The 19,716-nt window shown below is 38.0% G+C and overlaps 1 protein-coding gene across 1 annotated transcript; it reads left to right on the top strand.

Annotated features, from left to right (window-relative positions):
* The first annotated feature begins 15,520 nt into the window (after positions 1–15,520).
* LOC143620960 (uncharacterized) lies at positions 15,521–18,633 on the top strand. Its single transcript, XM_077092517.1, has 5 exons — positions 15,521–16,191; positions 16,285–16,444; positions 17,006–17,169; positions 17,259–17,517; positions 18,501–18,633. The coding sequence occupies exons 1-5, from the start codon at positions 15,521–15,523 to the stop codon at positions 18,618–18,620; spliced, it is 1,374 nt and encodes a 457-aa protein (XP_076948632.1). The 3' UTR covers positions 18,621–18,633.
* Positions 18,634–19,716: the final 1,083 nt, after the last annotated feature.

Below are 19,716 nucleotides of genomic sequence, written 5' to 3'. Positions count from 1 at the left end.
GAAACTGGGTATGACCTTAAACCTTACTAGTATTAATGGCGATAATCTACATACCTATGATGGAGGTCGATGTTTGCTTTAGAGTTTTGCTTGAGGGCAAGCAAAAGATAAGTGTGGGGATGTGATGGTCGGTTAATTTGTATTGTTTTAGTTTGTTCATTATTTAGTTTTAACTGTTAATTCTAGAACTCTCGATACTTCATACGTGTTTTATTGAATTTCAGGTCATAGGCATTAAAGTACTCAGTATGGACCTGTTGTGACACGGAATGAAGACCTGGGATGTCCAGCACGCAAAACGAGGAAAAAAAATGAAGTTTGCTGTAGCAGGGTCCCATCGGAGGTAGCTGAACCAAGTTCTAGACTTGATTGTCATGCATAAATTGCATCTCGGCGTTCATGGATTCTTTCCATTTATCAGATTCTGGATCTAAGACAACAGATTTGTAGTTAGTAGGTTCGTCATTTGACTCAGCTACTAATAGGACTTCGGGACCATCCGAATGCCATAGGTATCTAGGATTTGTTATGGGAGTACTACTACTTCTATGAACGCTCGTGTTTATGTTTGATGTATCAGCAACAACATCTTGTTGATCAGACGCTCAAACTTCCTCAGCGGTTGTTTGTGGTTCTCGAATTTCTTCAAGATCGACAATATTATTCCCAGTTCATCGATCAAGAATTTCTTTCTCGAGGAAGTGGCCCTTCCTTTTAATAGAAATAAAATTTGTATCAGGGTGGAAGAAATAATATCCTCTTTGGTTTTAGTATCCGACGAAAACAACTTTTACACCGCGGGGATCGAGTTTGTCATCAGAATCACTGGTGACATATGCATCGCATCCCCATACTCTAAGGAAAGATAAATTGGGTTTACGCCCATGCCATATCTCATATGGGGTTTTGTTTACCTTTTTAGTTGTAGCCAGATTTACAATGCGGGCGACAGTCATAAGGGCAAAGCTCCAAAAGGAGTGAGGCAAGTTAGTTCTACACATCATCGATTGTACCATATTTAGCAAGGTTTGATTTCTCCTGTCGCTCACTCCATTATGTTGGGGTGTGCCGGGTGGAGTGAGCTGTGAAACAATTCCACGCTCTTTTAGATTATTGATGAACTCTGAGCTAAGATACTCTCCACCTCGATCTGATCGAAGCATTTTAATAGTTTTTCCAAGTTGGTTTTCCACTTCGTTTTGAAACTCTTTAAACTTTTCAAAAGTTTCATGTTTGTGTTTCATAAGATACACATAAGCATATCGACTATAATCCTCAATAAAAGAAACGAAGTATCTTTCATGGTTTCTAGACATGGTTCTGCAAAGGGCCGCATACATCAGTATGTATAAGTCCTAACAGATCATTTGCTCGTTCACTTTTATGAGTGAACGATTCCTTGGCGAATTTTCCATCTAAACAAGACTCATAATCGTCAAAAGAGTCTGGTCCTGTGGATTCAAGAATCCATTCGGATTGGAGTATTTTAACTCGTGCCTTGCTTATGTGACCAAGTCGGCAATGCCATAGAAATGTATCATTGATGCCAGATCTAATACGTTTAGAAATATGAAATACATTATTATTAATTTGAACATCAATCTCATAAATACCATTTTGAGGTTTAGCCTCAAAATAAAAGATATCATTCAAGTAGGCAGAAATAGCAATACCATTAAAAGTGTACTTAAATCCTTGTTCAAAAAGTAAAGAAACCTAAATAATGTTCATAGTCAAACCAGGTGCAAACAAACAGTTATTCAAAGTAACTACAATGTCAAACGGACAAGCAAAATGATATGTGCCAGTTGCAAGAACTGGGACTCTCTTCCCATCACCAACAATGAGTTCCATGCTGCCTTGTTTCAGTTTCATCTAGTTCTCAGGCTCCTGCTAGACATTAACGATGTGGTAACCACATTCGGTATCAAATACCCGTGTGTTGCTAGAAACAGTGAAAAGTTTAATAACGTATAAGGAAATACCTTTAGAGGAGCCTTCACCATTGGCCCTCTTCTTTTCTAGCTCAGCTAGATACCTGGGGCAGTTATGCATCCAGTGTCCCATCTTGTTGCACCTGTAGCACTGGTACTCCTCAGGAGGCAGGGACGATGCCTTTGCAACATTCGTGTCGAAACGTTCTTGACGGGCTTGTTTCTGAAACATGCCCTTGAGTTGCTCAAGCATCTCATAGGCACCAAGATCTTCCAAGCCCTTAGCAAGCTCAGATGACATGGTGGCTAGCATAATGCAAGCGACTTAAATGGAGTCATTATTATGCTTATCAAGAACCCTTCTGGCAGCAGCTGTGTAAGGCCCCGAACCCGGTAGACCTACTTTAACGTCGGATTTACTCATAAACACAGTTCGTACAAATCAGAGTTCATTAAAACTTTCGCGGAATATAAAAACTTTCATAAAACATTTCTTAACAAAACACGTCTTGTCTTAAAACATCATTTTGTCTTTCAAAATAATCGAAACATTTAACTTAAACGTCTTGAGTCTTCCGATGCCAGCCTCTTATTCAGTGCCACGTGTCTCCTCAAGCGAGCTGCCTCATCCTACTCACCTGCGTGCATACTAAAAGTCAGCTACGCTGAGTGAGTTCTAGTTAATCGGATGCCACACAATACATACACATACATACATATCCGAAGATACATATCCATACTTAACTAGTTACCCTTCTGTTCTACATACATACTTGCTACCATACATACATACATATCTACAATCACTAACCTCAGTCTACCGAGAGTACGTTCATAGTCCGCCGTCTATACCTGTACTCAAGGTCGTGAACACGTAAAAGGTCCGCAGTCCTTACCTATGTTCACCATTCATGGTACGTACAAGGTCCGCGATCATTCCCTATACCATCATACATCCACAACACGTACAAGGTCCACGATCCTTCCCTATGTTGCAACCTAATTCATAGCACGTACGAGGTCCGCAGTCCTCCCCCATGCTAAAGCACGTATAAGGTCCACAGTCCTTTCCTGTGCTGATGCCTACCTATATTACGTATAAGGTCCGCAGTCCTTATCTACGTTACGTATAAGGTCCGCCGTCCTTATCTACGTTGGCGTCTATCTCCTATAACACGTATAAGGCCCACCGTCCCTATCTACGTTTACATCTATCATCTACATCACGTATAAGGCTCGCAGCCCTTAACTACGCCATCACCTGCCAAGTCTATGTCCAACAGAAGTTAGAGGGATTTGCCATCCTAACTTACTATGTCGAACGTAGAACTCACATACCATTTGTGTACCAGTATACACATAATTCACATATACAATAATTACATTATAGCATAAGAACATTCTAGGTGTTCTTTACATCCTTCATTTAACAACCATACCCCTTGTCGTTACGTACAATATCCGAAGATCGTTCACGCCCCGACAAGTATTCATTTTTAATATTCATACATCTTCGATATATAATATTCGTACCTTTATTTTTAACCTGACAGTACGCGCAATATCCGAAGATCGTTCGCGTACCGACAAGCAATCATTCATATCCATCACATATTTCACATATGGCATACACTTATCACTTAGGATAAATGTATTAACAACACATCGAGTATGCACACAGCCCCGAAAACATAACAATGAATGGGGCTAGAAACTCACCTGAACTCTGCTTCTTCCTCTGATAGTTGTAAATCCCTTCTTTAACTGAGCTCGGCTGACTGTATAAGTTACACGTATCAATACTCGCCTGATCTAATCTGGTGGCCTAGTATTAGCTTACTTTTACTTATCGTTTTAATATATTCTCTAATCGAACTTGACTTTAGGCGAAGTTAAACCTTAGGCAAACTTAGCTTTAGGCGAAGTTAAACCCTAGGAGAACATAGCTTTAGGCGAAGTTGTCATCAGGCGAACTTGGCTTTAGGCGAAGTTGTCATCAGGCGAACTTGGCTTTAGGCGAAGTTGTCATCAGGCGAACTTCGCTTTAGGCGAAGTTATCATCAGGCGAACTTGGCTTTAGGCGAAGTTGTCATCAGGCGAACTTAGCTTGCAGGCGAAGTTCATCAGGCGAACTTAGCTTGCAGGCGAAGTTGTCGTCTGCAGCTACTGTTCGTTCTTAAATCCCTTAATCACCTTCGTTTCTTAACCAAATAACTCGATTTAGGTACCCACGGGATCGTCTGACCAGCGCCTACAAACCCCAACCATCAATTCGACCTAACATCGATGTTTAAAGGGTGCGTTTTAGGCATATAGGTTACGGGTTCTTTTTATCAATCGATTAACCCATCAAATCATAACCATTTTCAGTAAGATTAGCTTTGTTGGATTCTTTTTTACCATACAAACTCAGATTTATCATTTCTCAAATCAAACCGAACCTATACGAACGATTTCTAACTATAAACGTACCTTGAACGAGTCGAACTACGAACACGGTTAAGCCTTGATGTTGTTTTGGTCCGTCACGACGTTCCAGCACCAACAAGCTCGGGTTTTCGCCTTCGGATCTTGGTTCGGGTCGTGTGTGTTTTGGTGGTGTATGGAATATGTGAGAATGAGGATTAAATGTTGATTAATGGCATTTATATTAAGGAATCATGGGCTTAAGCCCATGGACTCTCCTTCCTTCTTTCATAACCCAAGTCCATAACCCATATCCATTACCCAACACTAGCCCGACCCATACCAACTCCTACTCTATTTATTTATTTCCCGATAACCCGAGTAAACTTTCCCTCTATTATTAAGTAATATAATTAATATCATTTTGGAAATTTCGGGATGTTACAAGTCTTCCCCCCTTAAAGAGGTTTCATCCCCGAAACCAAACTTATTCCCTATAAAAGGAAAATTTCTTATATTTACACACTTTATCGAATCGCCTTTGCCTTCTGGGTTATCCTTCTTACTCCTGACTTTGCAGCCATCGAATGGTGGTCATGTGTTTTAGCTATTTAAGGTAGCTCGTCCATGAGACCCTCGATATACCAAGACTCATCTCATCCTTCCAAGGCTTCGATTAGTACTTTTAACACTATTGTCTAAAACAACCTTTCATCATAGTATAATAATCATTCATAACCAAACTCAATATATTACACGTCACTGATAAACATAAGTTTTAAACCTTAACACAAAACAAGTCCTTAAGCAAAAGTAACTTAATAAAACCATTGCATGAGCAATTATTCCTTCATCAAGTGTTCCTCTCTGCAGTTTCCCCAAGTATTTATCCTTTCGCACCTCCCGCCCCTGATTCCTTGCAATCCCTAGCCATGTGGTCAGCTTTTCCGCATTTGAAGCACTTTGGACGATCAGGGCATTCTCGAGAATAATGCCCACTCTTTCCACACCGATAGAACCTGTCTGTCCCAGTCTTGCATTCTCCCCGGTGCACTCGCCCACACGTCTTACATGCATCCTTGTTCCCAACCTTGGCCTTCCTCTCATCAGTTGTTGTCACCATCTCGCCAGACCGCTTAGCAGAGGTAGCCCATTTCTTCTCCTTCTTTTCCTCCACCACCACATCGTCCTCAGCCAGGTCAGCGTAAACCACTTCTGCAAGTTCAACAGCAGAGTCAAAAGTAGCAGGTTTATTTGCCCTGACTAACATGCGGACTTTTTGTGGCAATCCCCTCACATAACATTTGATTCTCTGGACCTCAGTGTCAACCATATCAGGCACCAACCTAGATAGTCGGTTGAATTCAGTAGTATACTCACGATGCGTCATCGTACCGGCCTTTAAATTCAGGAACTTCATCTCCGTCCTTTCAACCTCGGCATCTGCACAAAACTTCTTCATCACCAACTCTTTCAGATCGTCCCATCTCAACGCCTTGATCTCATCCCTAGTCTTTCTCTGCTCCACACTTTCCCACCAATACATAGCTTCTTCCTCAAATGACTAAGTAGCATAACCCACAGCTTGGTCGGGATGGCATTCGCTAATGCGGATAATCTTGTCCATAGTGGTTATCCATTGGAGAGTAGCGATTGCGTTTCCCAACCCAGTCAGCTTTGGCGGGTCGCATCCTTTGAAGGATTTATAGTTGCACCCATCTTGGCCTCTTTTCCTGTCATCGACCTTCACAGACTTATCCTCACTCGAGGCCTCTCTTTCTCCTTCCCCATCCTTCCTACCATCACCACCTGCCCCTTCAGCAGTTCGTTCACGGCTTCCAGCAGATCTTTCGGGATTCAGGTTCTTCACAGCAGCAACTACAGCTTGAACAATGGCTGCTTGAACTGCAGGGCTAAGTTGAACCTATTCGTTGTTGTTCTGGTCTCCTCCAGCTGCGCTTCCTTCATCTTCGGTGTGGGAAGCTTCTTCTACCGAGGGTTGCCAGACCAGACGAGGCCTGCCACGACGTCCAGTGCGACCCCCAGTTCCAACAAATTCTCCAGCTCCAGTCATTAGTATTCTAAAAGGGAAAACACAAACATCATCACTCAAGGAACTATTTAGTACATGGATAGCAAGGCTAACAGGTAATAACAGTGGCCAACTGTGACTAGCTGATCACGTTGCTTTCCGTGTCCTATACACTTCCCTTTATGAGTCTCTTTGTGCTGGTTCTACTTAAGCAGCTAGTCAAATCAAACAATCAATTATTCCTATCCCTAACCTGCACTCATTCTTCATTTAGCAAATAAGCCAACATTAACATACACCATTTACCATACACTTTACCTTTACTGAGCTTGCTTGAGTGACACATGGCTATCTTGAACTGGCATCTTCTTTCTTTCTCATTTTAAATCTCATTCTCTGTTCGAGTCTAAGCATGTAGGATGCTTAAATCTCTCGAACTTATGCTCTGATACCAACTTGTAAGGCCCCGAACCCGGTAGCCCTACTTTAACGTCGGATTTACTCATAAACACAGTTCGTGCAAATCAGAGTTCATTAAAACTTTCGCGGAATATAAAAACTTTCATAAAACATTTCATAAGAAAACACGTCTTGTCTTAAAACATCATTTTGTCTTTCAAAATAATCGAAACATTTAACTTAAACGTCTTGAGTCTTCCGATGCCAGCCTCTTATTCAGTGCCACGTATCTCCTCAAGCGAGCTGCCTCATCCTACTCACCTGCGTGCATACTAAAAGTCAGCTACGCTGAGTGAGTTCTAGTTAATCGGACGCCACACAATACATACACATACATACATATCCGAAGATACATATCCATACTTAACTAGTTACCCTTCTGTTCTACATACATACTTGCTACCATACATACATACATATCTACAATCACTAACCTCAGTCTACCGAGAGTACGTTCATAGTCCGCCGTCTATACCTGTACTCAAGGTCGTGAACACGTAAAAGGTCCGCAGTCCTTACCTATGTTCACCATTCATGGTACGTACAAGGTCCGCGATCATTCCCTATACCATCATACATCCACAACACGTACAAGGTCCACGATCCTTCCCTATGTTGCAACCTAATTCATAGCACGTACGAGGTCCGCAGTCCTCCCCCATGCTAAAGCACGTATAAGGTCCACAGTCCTTTCCTGTGCTGATGCCTACCTATATTACGTATAAGGTCCGCAGTCCTTATCTACGTTACGTATAAGGTCCGCCGTCCTTATCTACGTTGGCGTCTATCTCCTATAACACGTATAAGGCCCACCGTCCCTATCTACGTTTACATCTATCATCTACATCACGTATAAGGCTCGCAGCCCTTAACTACGCCATCACCTGCCAAGTCTATGTCCAACAGAAGTTAGAGGGATTTGCCATCCTAACTTACTATGTCGAACGTAGAACTCACATACCATTCGTGTACCAGTATACACATACTTCACATATACAATAATTACATTATAGCATAAGAACACTCTAGGTGTTCTTTACATCCTTCATTTAACAACAATACCCCTAGTCGTTACGTGCAATATCCGAAGATCGTTCACGCCCCGACAAGTATTCATTTGTAATATTTATACATCTTCGATATATAATATTCGTACCTTTATTTTTAACCTGACAGTACGCGCAATATCCGAAGATCGTTCGCGTACCGACAAGCAATCATTCATATCCATCACATATTTCACATATGGCATACACTTATCACTTAGGATAAATGTATTAACAACACATCGAGTATGCACACAGCCCCGAAAACATAACAAAGAATGGGGCTAGAAACTCACCTGAACTCTGCTTCTTCCTCTGATAGTTGTAAATCCCTTCTTTAACTGAGCTCGGCTGACTGTATAAGTTACACGTATCAATACTCGCCTGATCTAATCTGGTGGCCTAGTATTAGCTTACTTTTACTTATCGTTTTAATCTATTCTCTAATCGAACTTGACTTTAGGCGAAGTTAAACCTTAGGCGAACTTAGCTTTAGGCGAAGTTAAACCTTAGGCGAACTTAGGTTTAGGCGAAGTTGTCATCAGGCGAACTTGGCTTTAGGCGAAGTTGTCATCAGGCGAACTTGGCTTTAGGCGAAGTTGTCATCAGGCGAACTTCGCTTTAGGCGAAGTTGTCATCAGGCGAACTTGGCTTTAGGCGAAGTTGTCATCAGGTGAACTTGGCTTTAGGCGAAGTTGTCATCAGGCGAACTTGGCATTAGGCGAAGTTGTCATCAGGCGAACTTCGCTTGCAGGCGAAGTTCATCAGGCGAACTTAGCTTGCAGGCGAAGTTGTCGTCTGCAGCTACTGTTCGTTCTTAAATCCTTTAATCACCTTCGTTTCTTAACCAAATAACTCGATTTAGGTACCCACGGGATCGTCTGACCAGCGCCTACAAACCCCAACCATCAATTCGACCTAACATCGATGTTTAAAGGGTGCGATTTAGGCATATAGGTTACGGGTTCTTTTTATCAATCGATTAACCCATCAAATCATAACCATTTTCAGTAAGATTAGCTTTGTTGGATTCGTTTTTACCATACAAACTCAGATCTATCATTTCTCAAATCAAACCGAACCTATACGAACGATTTCTAACTATAAACGTACCTTGAACGAGTCGAACTACGAACACGGTTAAGCCTTGATGTTGTTTTGGTCCGTCACGACGTTCCAGCACCAACAAGCTCGGGTTTTCGCCTTCGGATCTTGGTTCGGGTCGTGTGTGTTTTGGTGGTGTATGGAATATGTGAGAATGAGGATTAAATGGTGATTAATGGCATTTATATTTAGGGATCATGGGCTTAAGCCCATGGACTCTCCTTCCTTCTTTCATAACCCAAGTCCATAACCCATATCCATTACCCAACACTAGCCCGACCCATACCAACTCATACTCTATTTATTTATTTCCCGATAACCCGAGTAAACTTTCCCTCTATTATTAAGTAATATAATTAATATCATTTTGGAAATTTCGAGATGTTACAAGCTGCATCGTTTTCAGGCTCTAATGGAACCAGGCCATCGAGAACATAGAGCTTCTTTGCCATTTTGAGAACAAGTCTCAAATTGCGGTGCCACTCAATAAAATTAGTGTTATTCAGCTTTTCTTTCTCAAGAATAGTCTTGAGGGTGAATGATGAGTTATTATTAGTTGACATATGTTTAAATAAGCAAAAGTAATTTTATAGTATTTTCGATGTTATAATCCTATTATTAATTACCCAATTAACATTAATAAAATAGGGATTTGAGAATCTGGCTTCCAATTAGTAATGGCAGCTATAGCACACAACATTAGTAAGTGTTTAGGCAGACTGACAACGCTTGCCAATTGTGAAAAATGCACAACTCTCGGTTATGAGGCCTATTAAGACAAGAATTGCCTGAGTAGATACGTTTAGCCTCATTTATGCCCACTTTAGTCTTCAGATAGCTGTAGCACGTAACATAAGAGTAAAGTAATAGTCGCCCTAGTACTACCATGTGTGAAAGGGCCGGATGTGTCAACGAAACCCTTTCACCTTGAAGGGATAGGCTAGAAAACAAGTGTGGTGCTGTAGCTCCAAACACTTGAAATTTCGCAGTATGCCTCAAGTGTGGCTTATAGTATGATGTCATAAACTATTGATTTAAAGTTGGGATTAATTTTAGAATTTACTGAATAGAGTAAAAGTCCAGTTTTACTGTATTAATTGGGACAACTTGATGAACCATTTCATATCTCAGGACACTCAGTTTTAAATAACCTATTAAAACTAAGTTTGTCGCGATATGACTAACCAATTTTAAGTTAATAGTTAAACTATTAAGTTAAAAGGTTTTGGAAAATCAAATTTAGTTTAATTTTGCAAAAACTTAATTAGTTGATTAAAATTTATTTTAATATATTTGGTATTAGGTTGGTGGTATTATAACCTATTATAATAAAGCAAACAACCAAAATAGCAAACAAGAATATGCAAATCTTAAATGGCCAAAAAGATGATTGGTCTTGCTAGAGCCTATTAGCAAGACCAATCTGGTCAAGGGGTCACAACACAAAACAACCACAATGAAGGACTCTTGGTGCATCCCGTCATCTTTGCTAGCTCCCACTGATTTCAAGATCTCGTGAGCTTTTCCTGGGTTTTCCTTCGGGTCTTCTTTATTACAATATTACAAAATATATATATAATGAAAAACCAAACCCTATCTATTACAATTTTGAACCATCAAAGTGGCCAAAAACCATAAAATAAAACCGAAAAATAAAATACAACTTTGAACCATCCATATGGCCAAAATCAAAACCAAACAACCAATCATACAAGGTCAGACCAGATTTACATATTCAATAAAAAATAAAATTGAGCAATATTTTGGTCAAATAAAATAAATAAAATTGATTAAACCAAGATTGCTCTAAAACTTATCTAGATCAAAAACTTCAACTAGCTTGAAGTTTATGATGTAGATCCAGTGAAAAGACCGGATTCGACTCGTATGTTGTAACCAAGGCTATGATACCACTATTGGGTTCCAGTAGTGATCAGTCAACGATTTAACAATTAAACCCGGTTTTAATTAAACTGGTTTCATATATTAATCACGTTAATAATAGAATACGCAGCGGAATAAAAAAAAAGAGTAATCACCAATTATAGTAACCATACAGGATCCGGTTACAAACAATACGAGTACGAGTCTAAACAACTAAAGTACATAAATAATAATTATGACATTATTTAATTTTACCTCGGTTAATAAATAACCGGTTGAGACACCGAGGGCTAACGGATGACGCTAGGTGACCAAACGAGATGGACAAACAACGGTGGCGGTGCACGAGTAGACCGGCAGTGGTGGTAGGACAATCCGACGGCGGTGGCGGCTGGTCGCGGCTTGGCTGCGGCTTGCTCCGGCTACCGGTGGTGGGCGGCGGCTATGCGGTGGAACCGAGAGAGAGAGAGAGAGAGAGAGGGGGTAAAGGAGTGGTGGCTAGGGTTTGTTAATCTGTTGATTAATTAACCTAATAACATATTAACTAGTTAATCATGTCGCGACACCAAGCCCATATCAAGCCCAATCTCATTAAATGTCCACATCTCGTTTATTAGTCTTTACCGGTTAACTAGTATAAGCGGTCTATATCCGTTACCCACGGTGTAACTCTTACGGGTCATAACCTGGTCGGTCGCGTTGACTTAAGCAGACCGGTCCATATTTCCAACAGTGGCATTATCATGGAGGTTGTCAAGTTGATCAAGTTATTGATCATAATTATAAATTTATCGATGTTACCGCACTGCGTGTCGTTGATAGTTCGGCTCTTCTAAAATCTCTTGGAACAAACCCTCAGGCTACTATGATGATGTTGGGAAGGTATACTATTCCTTACAAAGTAACTTATTCATTGATTAATATAATATACTATAATTCTTTTTATATTATAATACTCTAGAAAATTGATAAATCAAAATATCAACTAATAATGTATTCTTTTTTGTTATTTATTATGACCATTACAGGTATATAGGGATAGAAAAATGCTAGAAGAAAGATTAGCACTTCAAAGGAAGTAGGATATGTGCTTAGATAAAACATAAAAAAAGAAAGTGATGTGATACATTTAGAGTCGTTACCAGTAATCTAATTTTCTGGACCCGGTAAACCATATATTGCTGGAAGATACGGGTGTAAATTATCTGTAGTGTCATGAATTTCTCAGACTTGAATGGGTTAAGTATGTATGAATTAAGTAATTAACTAACCTCAGACTCAGACTCTAACTCAGAGTATCTGCAAATTCTTTCCGTATGTATGAATTAAGTAATTAACTAATCTCGATTAACTGCTCCTATTATAAAAATCAAAATAAACAAAATCTAGCATTTTCCTGCTGCAATATCTATTTTTCTTATTTACAAGTATTAGTGTTAAGGCATAACCTATGTAACACTTTGGATGAAGTCTATTTTAAACAATTATGTTATGCCAAGCCAAGCCAAGACTCAAGCCTATAATCTATATCAGTCCATGGTACCCAATTTCTAGATGACCTACACAATGAACTCACAGGAACCAAGCCTATTTGAACTAAGGATCTAGCTTTAGCCAACCCAGCCCAGCCCAGCCCAGCCCAGCCCAGCCCAAATTTAAGTTCTGCAACCTTAGAAGCCATAAGAAGAACCCGAGCCTGGTAACTCTTTTATGAGTTGACCAATGGTCAATTCACACACAACAGTATTTGCCAAAATCTGCTTTAATAATTCTCAACAACCTTGTAATATTATCAAGAGTTATGTTTCTAATTCTATTTTTTCCCTAAATTAAATCTCCCATCCCTAACAACTAACCTAAACCAATAGGGTTTCAGATTTGCAAATTATAACCTAAACTTAGAAGATTTAACTGATTTAGGGTTTCAATATATGATTTTCGTGACTTATAATTTAGGGTTTCAACTAATAACAAACTAAAGTCAATCGTAACTATAAAATCAATAACTCTTTACATTCGTCCAATTAATCAACAAACTACCTTGAATGGAATTAGACCTTTGTTGCTCATGTTGGTTTATAATTGAAGGGCAAATATACAATCGTTTCTTTACAATTAAGGAACCCACAGAGGACAACACCAACACTTTGTCGATTTACTACAATTAAATGTCAGAAGAGGTTCTTGGAGAAAAGTTGAGAGATGGATAGGAATTAGATTGTTGAGGTGTTATGACCCATGTAAGATAAAACGGGTTAAAACCGGGTTAAATTAATGAGTGGTCTCCATTTCATAAATGAAACAATCCGATGGTTTTAGATGGGGCGGGGAGCGATGTGAGAGCGACACGTAGGATTTTATGGTAGACACTTATATAGATAATAAGATTAATGCTTAAGTAAAGAAGTTGGCAAATGAATTACCTTAAGGATGTCACTTTTACCTGAAACTCGAAACCCAACCAAGAAAACCCGAACCCGAACTAACCTGACTTATTTTTTCTTTACTACATGAATCACCTAGCTCATTTATTTTAATCATCAATGCTTAAGTAGAGGAGTTGGCAAATGAATCACCTAACTCATTTTATTTTTATTGTCGATGTGAATTCAAAATACAAAATATAGCAAAATTACACAAACTTAACAATCAGATTTATAACAAAATTTTGTTTCTAAATAATATTATGGTAACATAGATGTAGTCAAAACTGCTATAAATGATTTCTGAAAAAAGAAAAAACCCCTCAAAGAAAACGGGTAATGTCAATACCATTGTATAATCTTTAACATTTATATAATGTATGGTTCTTTGAAACCACCGTGGGTGATGTGTTTTAAAAAAAAAGGTTCTTTATTAATCGTTGTGAAAGAGAAACCGTTTTAGTCTAACCGCTTTAATAGAGAAATATATTTACCAATTAATATTTAATTTCTATAAATGAGGGTTATTTACTCTAGTTAAGTCTGATTGGTGTGATGCACATATTGTTTGAAGTGGTTCTCGTGTTTATGTAGCGGTTTCATGTATAATTGCTCTAAAATAAATTTTAAAACTTCTATAGATCTTTTTTGTACGAGTGAAGTAAACCATAAATATGCATTATAAACATACAAAGTACTCTAATCTGGTTCGGTTATGGGGTTTTTTAAGTAGTAGTGAAGTAAACCATAAATATGTAGTAGTAACCCTAATCATCTTCGCTATAATTCTATAAAGTTTGCCTACGGTTTTTTATGAAGTATATATTCTAGCAACATCAATCAAAATCATATTTTTCGCTTTGTTGTACACTTATTACTTAACTAACCAAGTTTCAAATGATATACTCCGAATACTATGTTAATATTACTTTAGTTTTTGTTGGGCTTATTTTAGAACATTAGAAATACTTTGAATCATATGCTTTTTGCCGGGCTTTCTTTGGATCAACAACCTCTTCTTTCTTTCCTTTGAACACTTTTTTTCTTAGAAACCCGAATGTCTTTAGGTTGTGTGTTTTTTCTTTCTTCACTTGGGTTGCTGAATTAATGACTAAAAGTGTTAATCTTCTTGCTTTTCGGTAAGAGCGTTCACATTGGAATATGTATCTCTATGTCTATACATCATATATCTTTAGATTCACCTCTAAATTTTGCTTAGCCTTTCAAATCCCATTCTATTTCTTCATATGTATTCTTTTGTAAATAAATTAGATTTTTTTGTAAATATGAAGTCTAAGACTTGCATTTCACTTTAAATTCTATTGATTAAGCAATGTACTTGAACAAAGATTATTCTACGAACATCAATTGATATGATCCTCAACTTTAAAGTGACAACGAATTCTAACTCAACATTATTTTTAACATTAGATTAGTTAAATATAAAGTGTAAGATATTAATACGATTTACCTCCTTATGTAATTCATTTTGATATATATTGGTTAAGCTATGTACTTGAACAAAAACTACCCTCGCGAATGTCAACTAACAAGATCCTTGTCAATCTAACCCGACCAAACCAAAATATCTATAAATCGAATTGATAAACATCTTAACCCCAAAACTTACTAACCTCGACAAAAATAAACTTCAATCCGTCACTGTCTATTATCAACCTAAACCAACGACCGGAATCCATTTACCTCAATCTCTAGATCGCATATCTAAAACTTATAACACGTACATCAACATTACAATGAACCTAATTAAAGTTTCTCCAAACAACTTTCAAACAATTTCCATGCATCTTCGTGCTTTGGGCATGATGCAACGAATGAAGTAAAAACTTGCGGGTCGAAAAACAATTTCCATGTAATTTCCTAGCGGGCCCCACAATATGAAATGGTAGGGTGGTAGTAGACAGACATATAAATAATATGGTAACGGCACCACAAGTTAAACGGCATGTTGCAGTTTATAGACAGAGAGTGAGCCTGTGATTGGCCACGCTTCTTCTTCACGCATCAACAAATCTTTCCATATTTTGCATGCAATCTTCTTTCTCTCTCTCTCTATATTCTTCACACCCAATACAATCCTAATCATTCCTTCCTTCGTTTCTTCTTCTTCTTCTTCTTCATAATAATAATAATAATAATATTAACCCACAGTTGTCACTCTTTCTTCAAACCAACAAATACCCACATCTTTGATTTTCCAAAACCCTACTTATGGACTACCCAAATGGACCTCCCTTTCTCTCCGGCGGGTCCTTTTTACCGGATTCTGACACTTACCCACCTCAGATTGACGTCGATCGGAGCTTGCCGGAGCTTTTTTCGATGTTAAACCTCTCCCCGGCGACTCGCCGGAGCTACTCAGGCGAGCTAGTTGGTTCTTCTTTCGCCGCCGGCGAGGGTTCTACGGTGGTGCATTCTGGGTGGTGCGACGGTGGGAGTGGTTTCCTGCGAGGGTTTGACTTTGACCAGAAGTCAAGGTTTGACTTTGACTTTTTTCCAGCAAACCCAGCTCAGGAAATGAGTGATAATAAGTTAAGGTTTCAGAGATTAGATTATAACTATGATCAGCAAAACAGGAATCTTGATGTGATGATGAGTGTGTGGAGTTTGGAAGAATTAAGGGGGAGGATTTATGCTATGGCCAAAGATCAAAATGGGTGTAGGATATTACAAACAATGTTGGAAAGATCAACGATGGAAGGGGTTGAAGTTATGTTATCCGAGTTGGTTCATTTTGTTTCGGATTTGATGAAAGATCAGTTTGGGAATTATTTGGTTCAAAAGCTTGTTTGCATGTGTACTGATGATCAGAAATTAAGGTTGATTTTATCATTGACTAGAGTCCCTGGTGACATCATACTTGTGTGTATGAATCCACATGGGTATGTTAACTTATGTCAAAACATTTGAATAATAATATTTTGTTCAACAACATTTGATTATTTATTATGTTTTGTTGGTGATTTGATATATAGGACTCGAGCCGTGCAGAACTTGTTGGAAAATTTGAACGGGAATCAGGTTAAGTTGGTTATGAAAGCGTTATATCGAGGTGCTGCGACTTTGGCGGTTGATCCGAATGGTCATCATGTCATTCAGTACTGCTTGATCAACTTCCCTAGTGATATTAACAAGGTATATACTATAATGTTGTAGTGTAGTAATTTTGAATGTTTACCCTTGTGTGTGTACAAATGTCACTGTTGGTGTGATCTTTATATAATAATTTTTATCTTTATATGATGGATTTAGAGATACCAATGGTGAACCTTCATGTATAAACATATTTCGTATGAAGGTTTATTTATTAATTTATTTAGTCACCGTGAGTATTTGCTACCAGAAAACTCACGATAACTAATGGGCCCAAGAAAGGCTCATCTTCCATTGGTGTGTGTTTCCGCGCCCGGGGGGGGGGGGTGGGGGGTGGTTATATCAAGGCAGAATCCAGTTGGAACCTAGAATTTAACCCAAGACTTCTGCTAAATGGATCTTTATCATTCAGTTGATACATATTGTAAAAGACTATTATTCTTTCAAGATTCTCAATTTATTTATTTTGTGCCTATTGATGATCATTAATTTATACCAGCTTAAGTTACTTAGATTATTTTCCACAAGTTTCCTTTAAACATTTTGTAGTGATCACTGAATTAATATTCCTAACCATTAACAACTGAATATCACCTATGACAGCCTATTCTAACAGAAATAGCAAACGAATGCTACAAAATAGCAACTGATAAAAGCGGTTGCTGTGTTCTTCAAGCATGTGTCGAACACTCGCGTGGAGAAGTAAAAACACATATAATCGCTGAAATTATGGCAAATGCAGTACACCTGGCTGAAGATCCATTCGGGTTTGTTTCTAAACCTTAAAAAAACGCTCCAATCCTTAAAATATTTATGGGTTGTGATTGATTATGTTATCCTTATTGTTTTTGTTTAGCAATTATGTTTTGCAACATATGGTGGGACTGAATGTAACAGAGTTAACTGCATTGCTTGTGAGACAACTTAAAGGGAACTTTGTATATTTAGCATGCAATAAGTATGCTAGTAACGTGGTTGAAAAATGTTTGAATGAATCTGGTGAAGAGATGTCTGCAAGAATTGTTATGGAGCTTGTTGGAAGCCCTAATTCATCTATGCTTTTGGTTGATCCCTATGCGAATTTTGTGATACAGTCTGCCCTTAGAGTGTCCAAGGTTAGTTCATACTTCTATTCTTTATTTACCGAATTTGATATCCGCTACTTGAATGGGCAAGTCGATTTTTAATGACCTTCAAGGGGTGGTGCAATGGCAAGCACCTGATTCCCCTTTAGCTGAGGTATCATGTTTGAACATTGTTTCACTGGTTTCCTGCGATAACCTCTTGAAGCCACATGCCCAGCCCTAGTTGTGATTTACCTAATCCTGTAGGTAAGCAGGGTAATGTGGGTCCCTTGAGTGTTCCGTAAACGGACTCTCATAGTTAAAAAAACATAAAGATTTAACTATTTAGATAATTTACTTTTGCTTTTTTAGTGATGTAAACGAGCCGACGCCGGCGAGATGAAAGGTTCAGCTCAAGCTCTGCTCATTAATGCTCGAGCCAGCTTGCGAATCAGCTTTTTATCTTATTGGGCTGAAATGTTGAGCTCGAGCTCCACTCATCAAAAGATCAAGCCAGCCCGTGGCTCGTTGAACTGGCTATTATATTTTTACATTTTTTTATATTTTACACACTGATATATACATACATACACACAAACACATTAGCTAAAAATAATTTTTAGCATACACATAAATCATAATTTATAAACAACAAGTTCATAACTTATATATCAATTTTTGGGTTACAGTTTATGTATATGTTGTTAAAGTTAGGCTTTACTTTTAAACAACCAAATTTTTAATTTTTCCGTTTAAACATGTCATACGGGTTATGCATGACATAGTCTGCGCTTTAATTCAAAGAGCTAATGAGCGAGCCACAAGCCGAGCTTGGCTTGGCTCGTTTACGAACAGGCCGTTTTCTAGCGGGCTTTTTTGGAACGAGCCGCGAGCTTTTTGAACAGCCTTATTGTGATTGTTTGATTATTACAATTTCAAACAACAAGCATACATTCAAGCACTAGTTTCTACTACCCATTTGATTATAGCTTTATTTTTTAAACTAATGATTTGATATGATTATTGTGAAACAGGGTTTTGCATATGATTGTTTGTGTAGCTTAATATCCAAGAACACGCTGTCTATGCGAACCAATCTTTATGGTAAAAAGATACTTGAAAAAGTCGAGAAGAAGAGGGTCAACTTTGCATAAAGGTACAAACTCAAGGGGTTATTTTCGCAGTGTAGTTTGTAGTTGTTACTTTAGTTACTAAGTATGCCTGTGGTATGTTGTTTCTTGAATCTTGGTCTCCTTACCAGGTTTTGACCTTTGACCTTTGACCAATATGTTATGAAGCTATGTGTAGAAATCCCATCTGGTTTGGATCATGAATGATGAAATTATATATTGATAATTCTATTTGATAATGTATAAACTCAAATGTTCAATATAGAAAGGTGAAAGAATGGAAGCTGTGTAGAATCATAATTCAACAATGGCTTTGAATGGGGATATGTGAAGTGGTTTTACACTGAGAATTCACGAAAATAATCGTGTCAGAAATACTTGAAATTATTTAATCTATCATCATAAACGTCTTGGAATAAACAAATTGTTATTAAGTATTTTACATTTTATATTTATACAGAGGATTTGATATATTAACATTGTCGATAATACGATATATATGGTAAAGTAGATATGTGAAATTATTTCATAATCTTGTATTTATAGAGGTAATATTTAATATGTGGACATTTCATGCATTTTAACGTGGAACTAGAATTTTACCCGCGCGCTTCGCTGCGCATGGTAAAGTTCAAGAATACATGTGGTACTTTTTCTATGTTTATCGTAAGATATACAAATTATAAAGGTAAATCAAATACAATCTAAACTTATGCTTCATTACAGTCAACAACTCGTACCATTTTTCATCCGAATTTTTGTTGGTTATTTACTTCCTTTCAATCAGCTTGCAAACGCAGTTTCAAGCATCCTACATGTTAACTGCATAACAAAAAAAGAATGCATAAATCACTTGCAATGAGAAATACAACATTTGGCCTTGGTCAAGTAACCCGTATTATAGCTCAATTTCTTAGTAATAAAATCTATATAGTTAAGTGTTCAAAAAAGCGTAAACCAAAAAAGCCCGTTAGCATACTAAAAATAAGAATTAGGGGCATGCTGGTAATAAGAAGTCGATTAGCAATTAGCATGTAGCTGTATTATGTTGACTCTATACTTGCAGCAAAGCTTAGAGCCTGAACTAATACAATTGCATTTTCATTAGACTAAAGCAAGA

This window comes from Bidens hawaiensis, unplaced genomic scaffold (assembly GCF_021521415.1).
Source record: "Bidens hawaiensis isolate Kalapana, Puna unplaced genomic scaffold, B.hawaiensis_p1.1 tig00002754_1, whole genome shotgun sequence".
Classification (NCBI taxonomy): domain Eukaryota; kingdom Viridiplantae; phylum Streptophyta; class Magnoliopsida; order Asterales; family Asteraceae; genus Bidens; species Bidens hawaiensis.
Note: the sequence above shows the minus strand (reverse complement) of the source record. Positions and strands in the feature narration are given on the sequence as shown.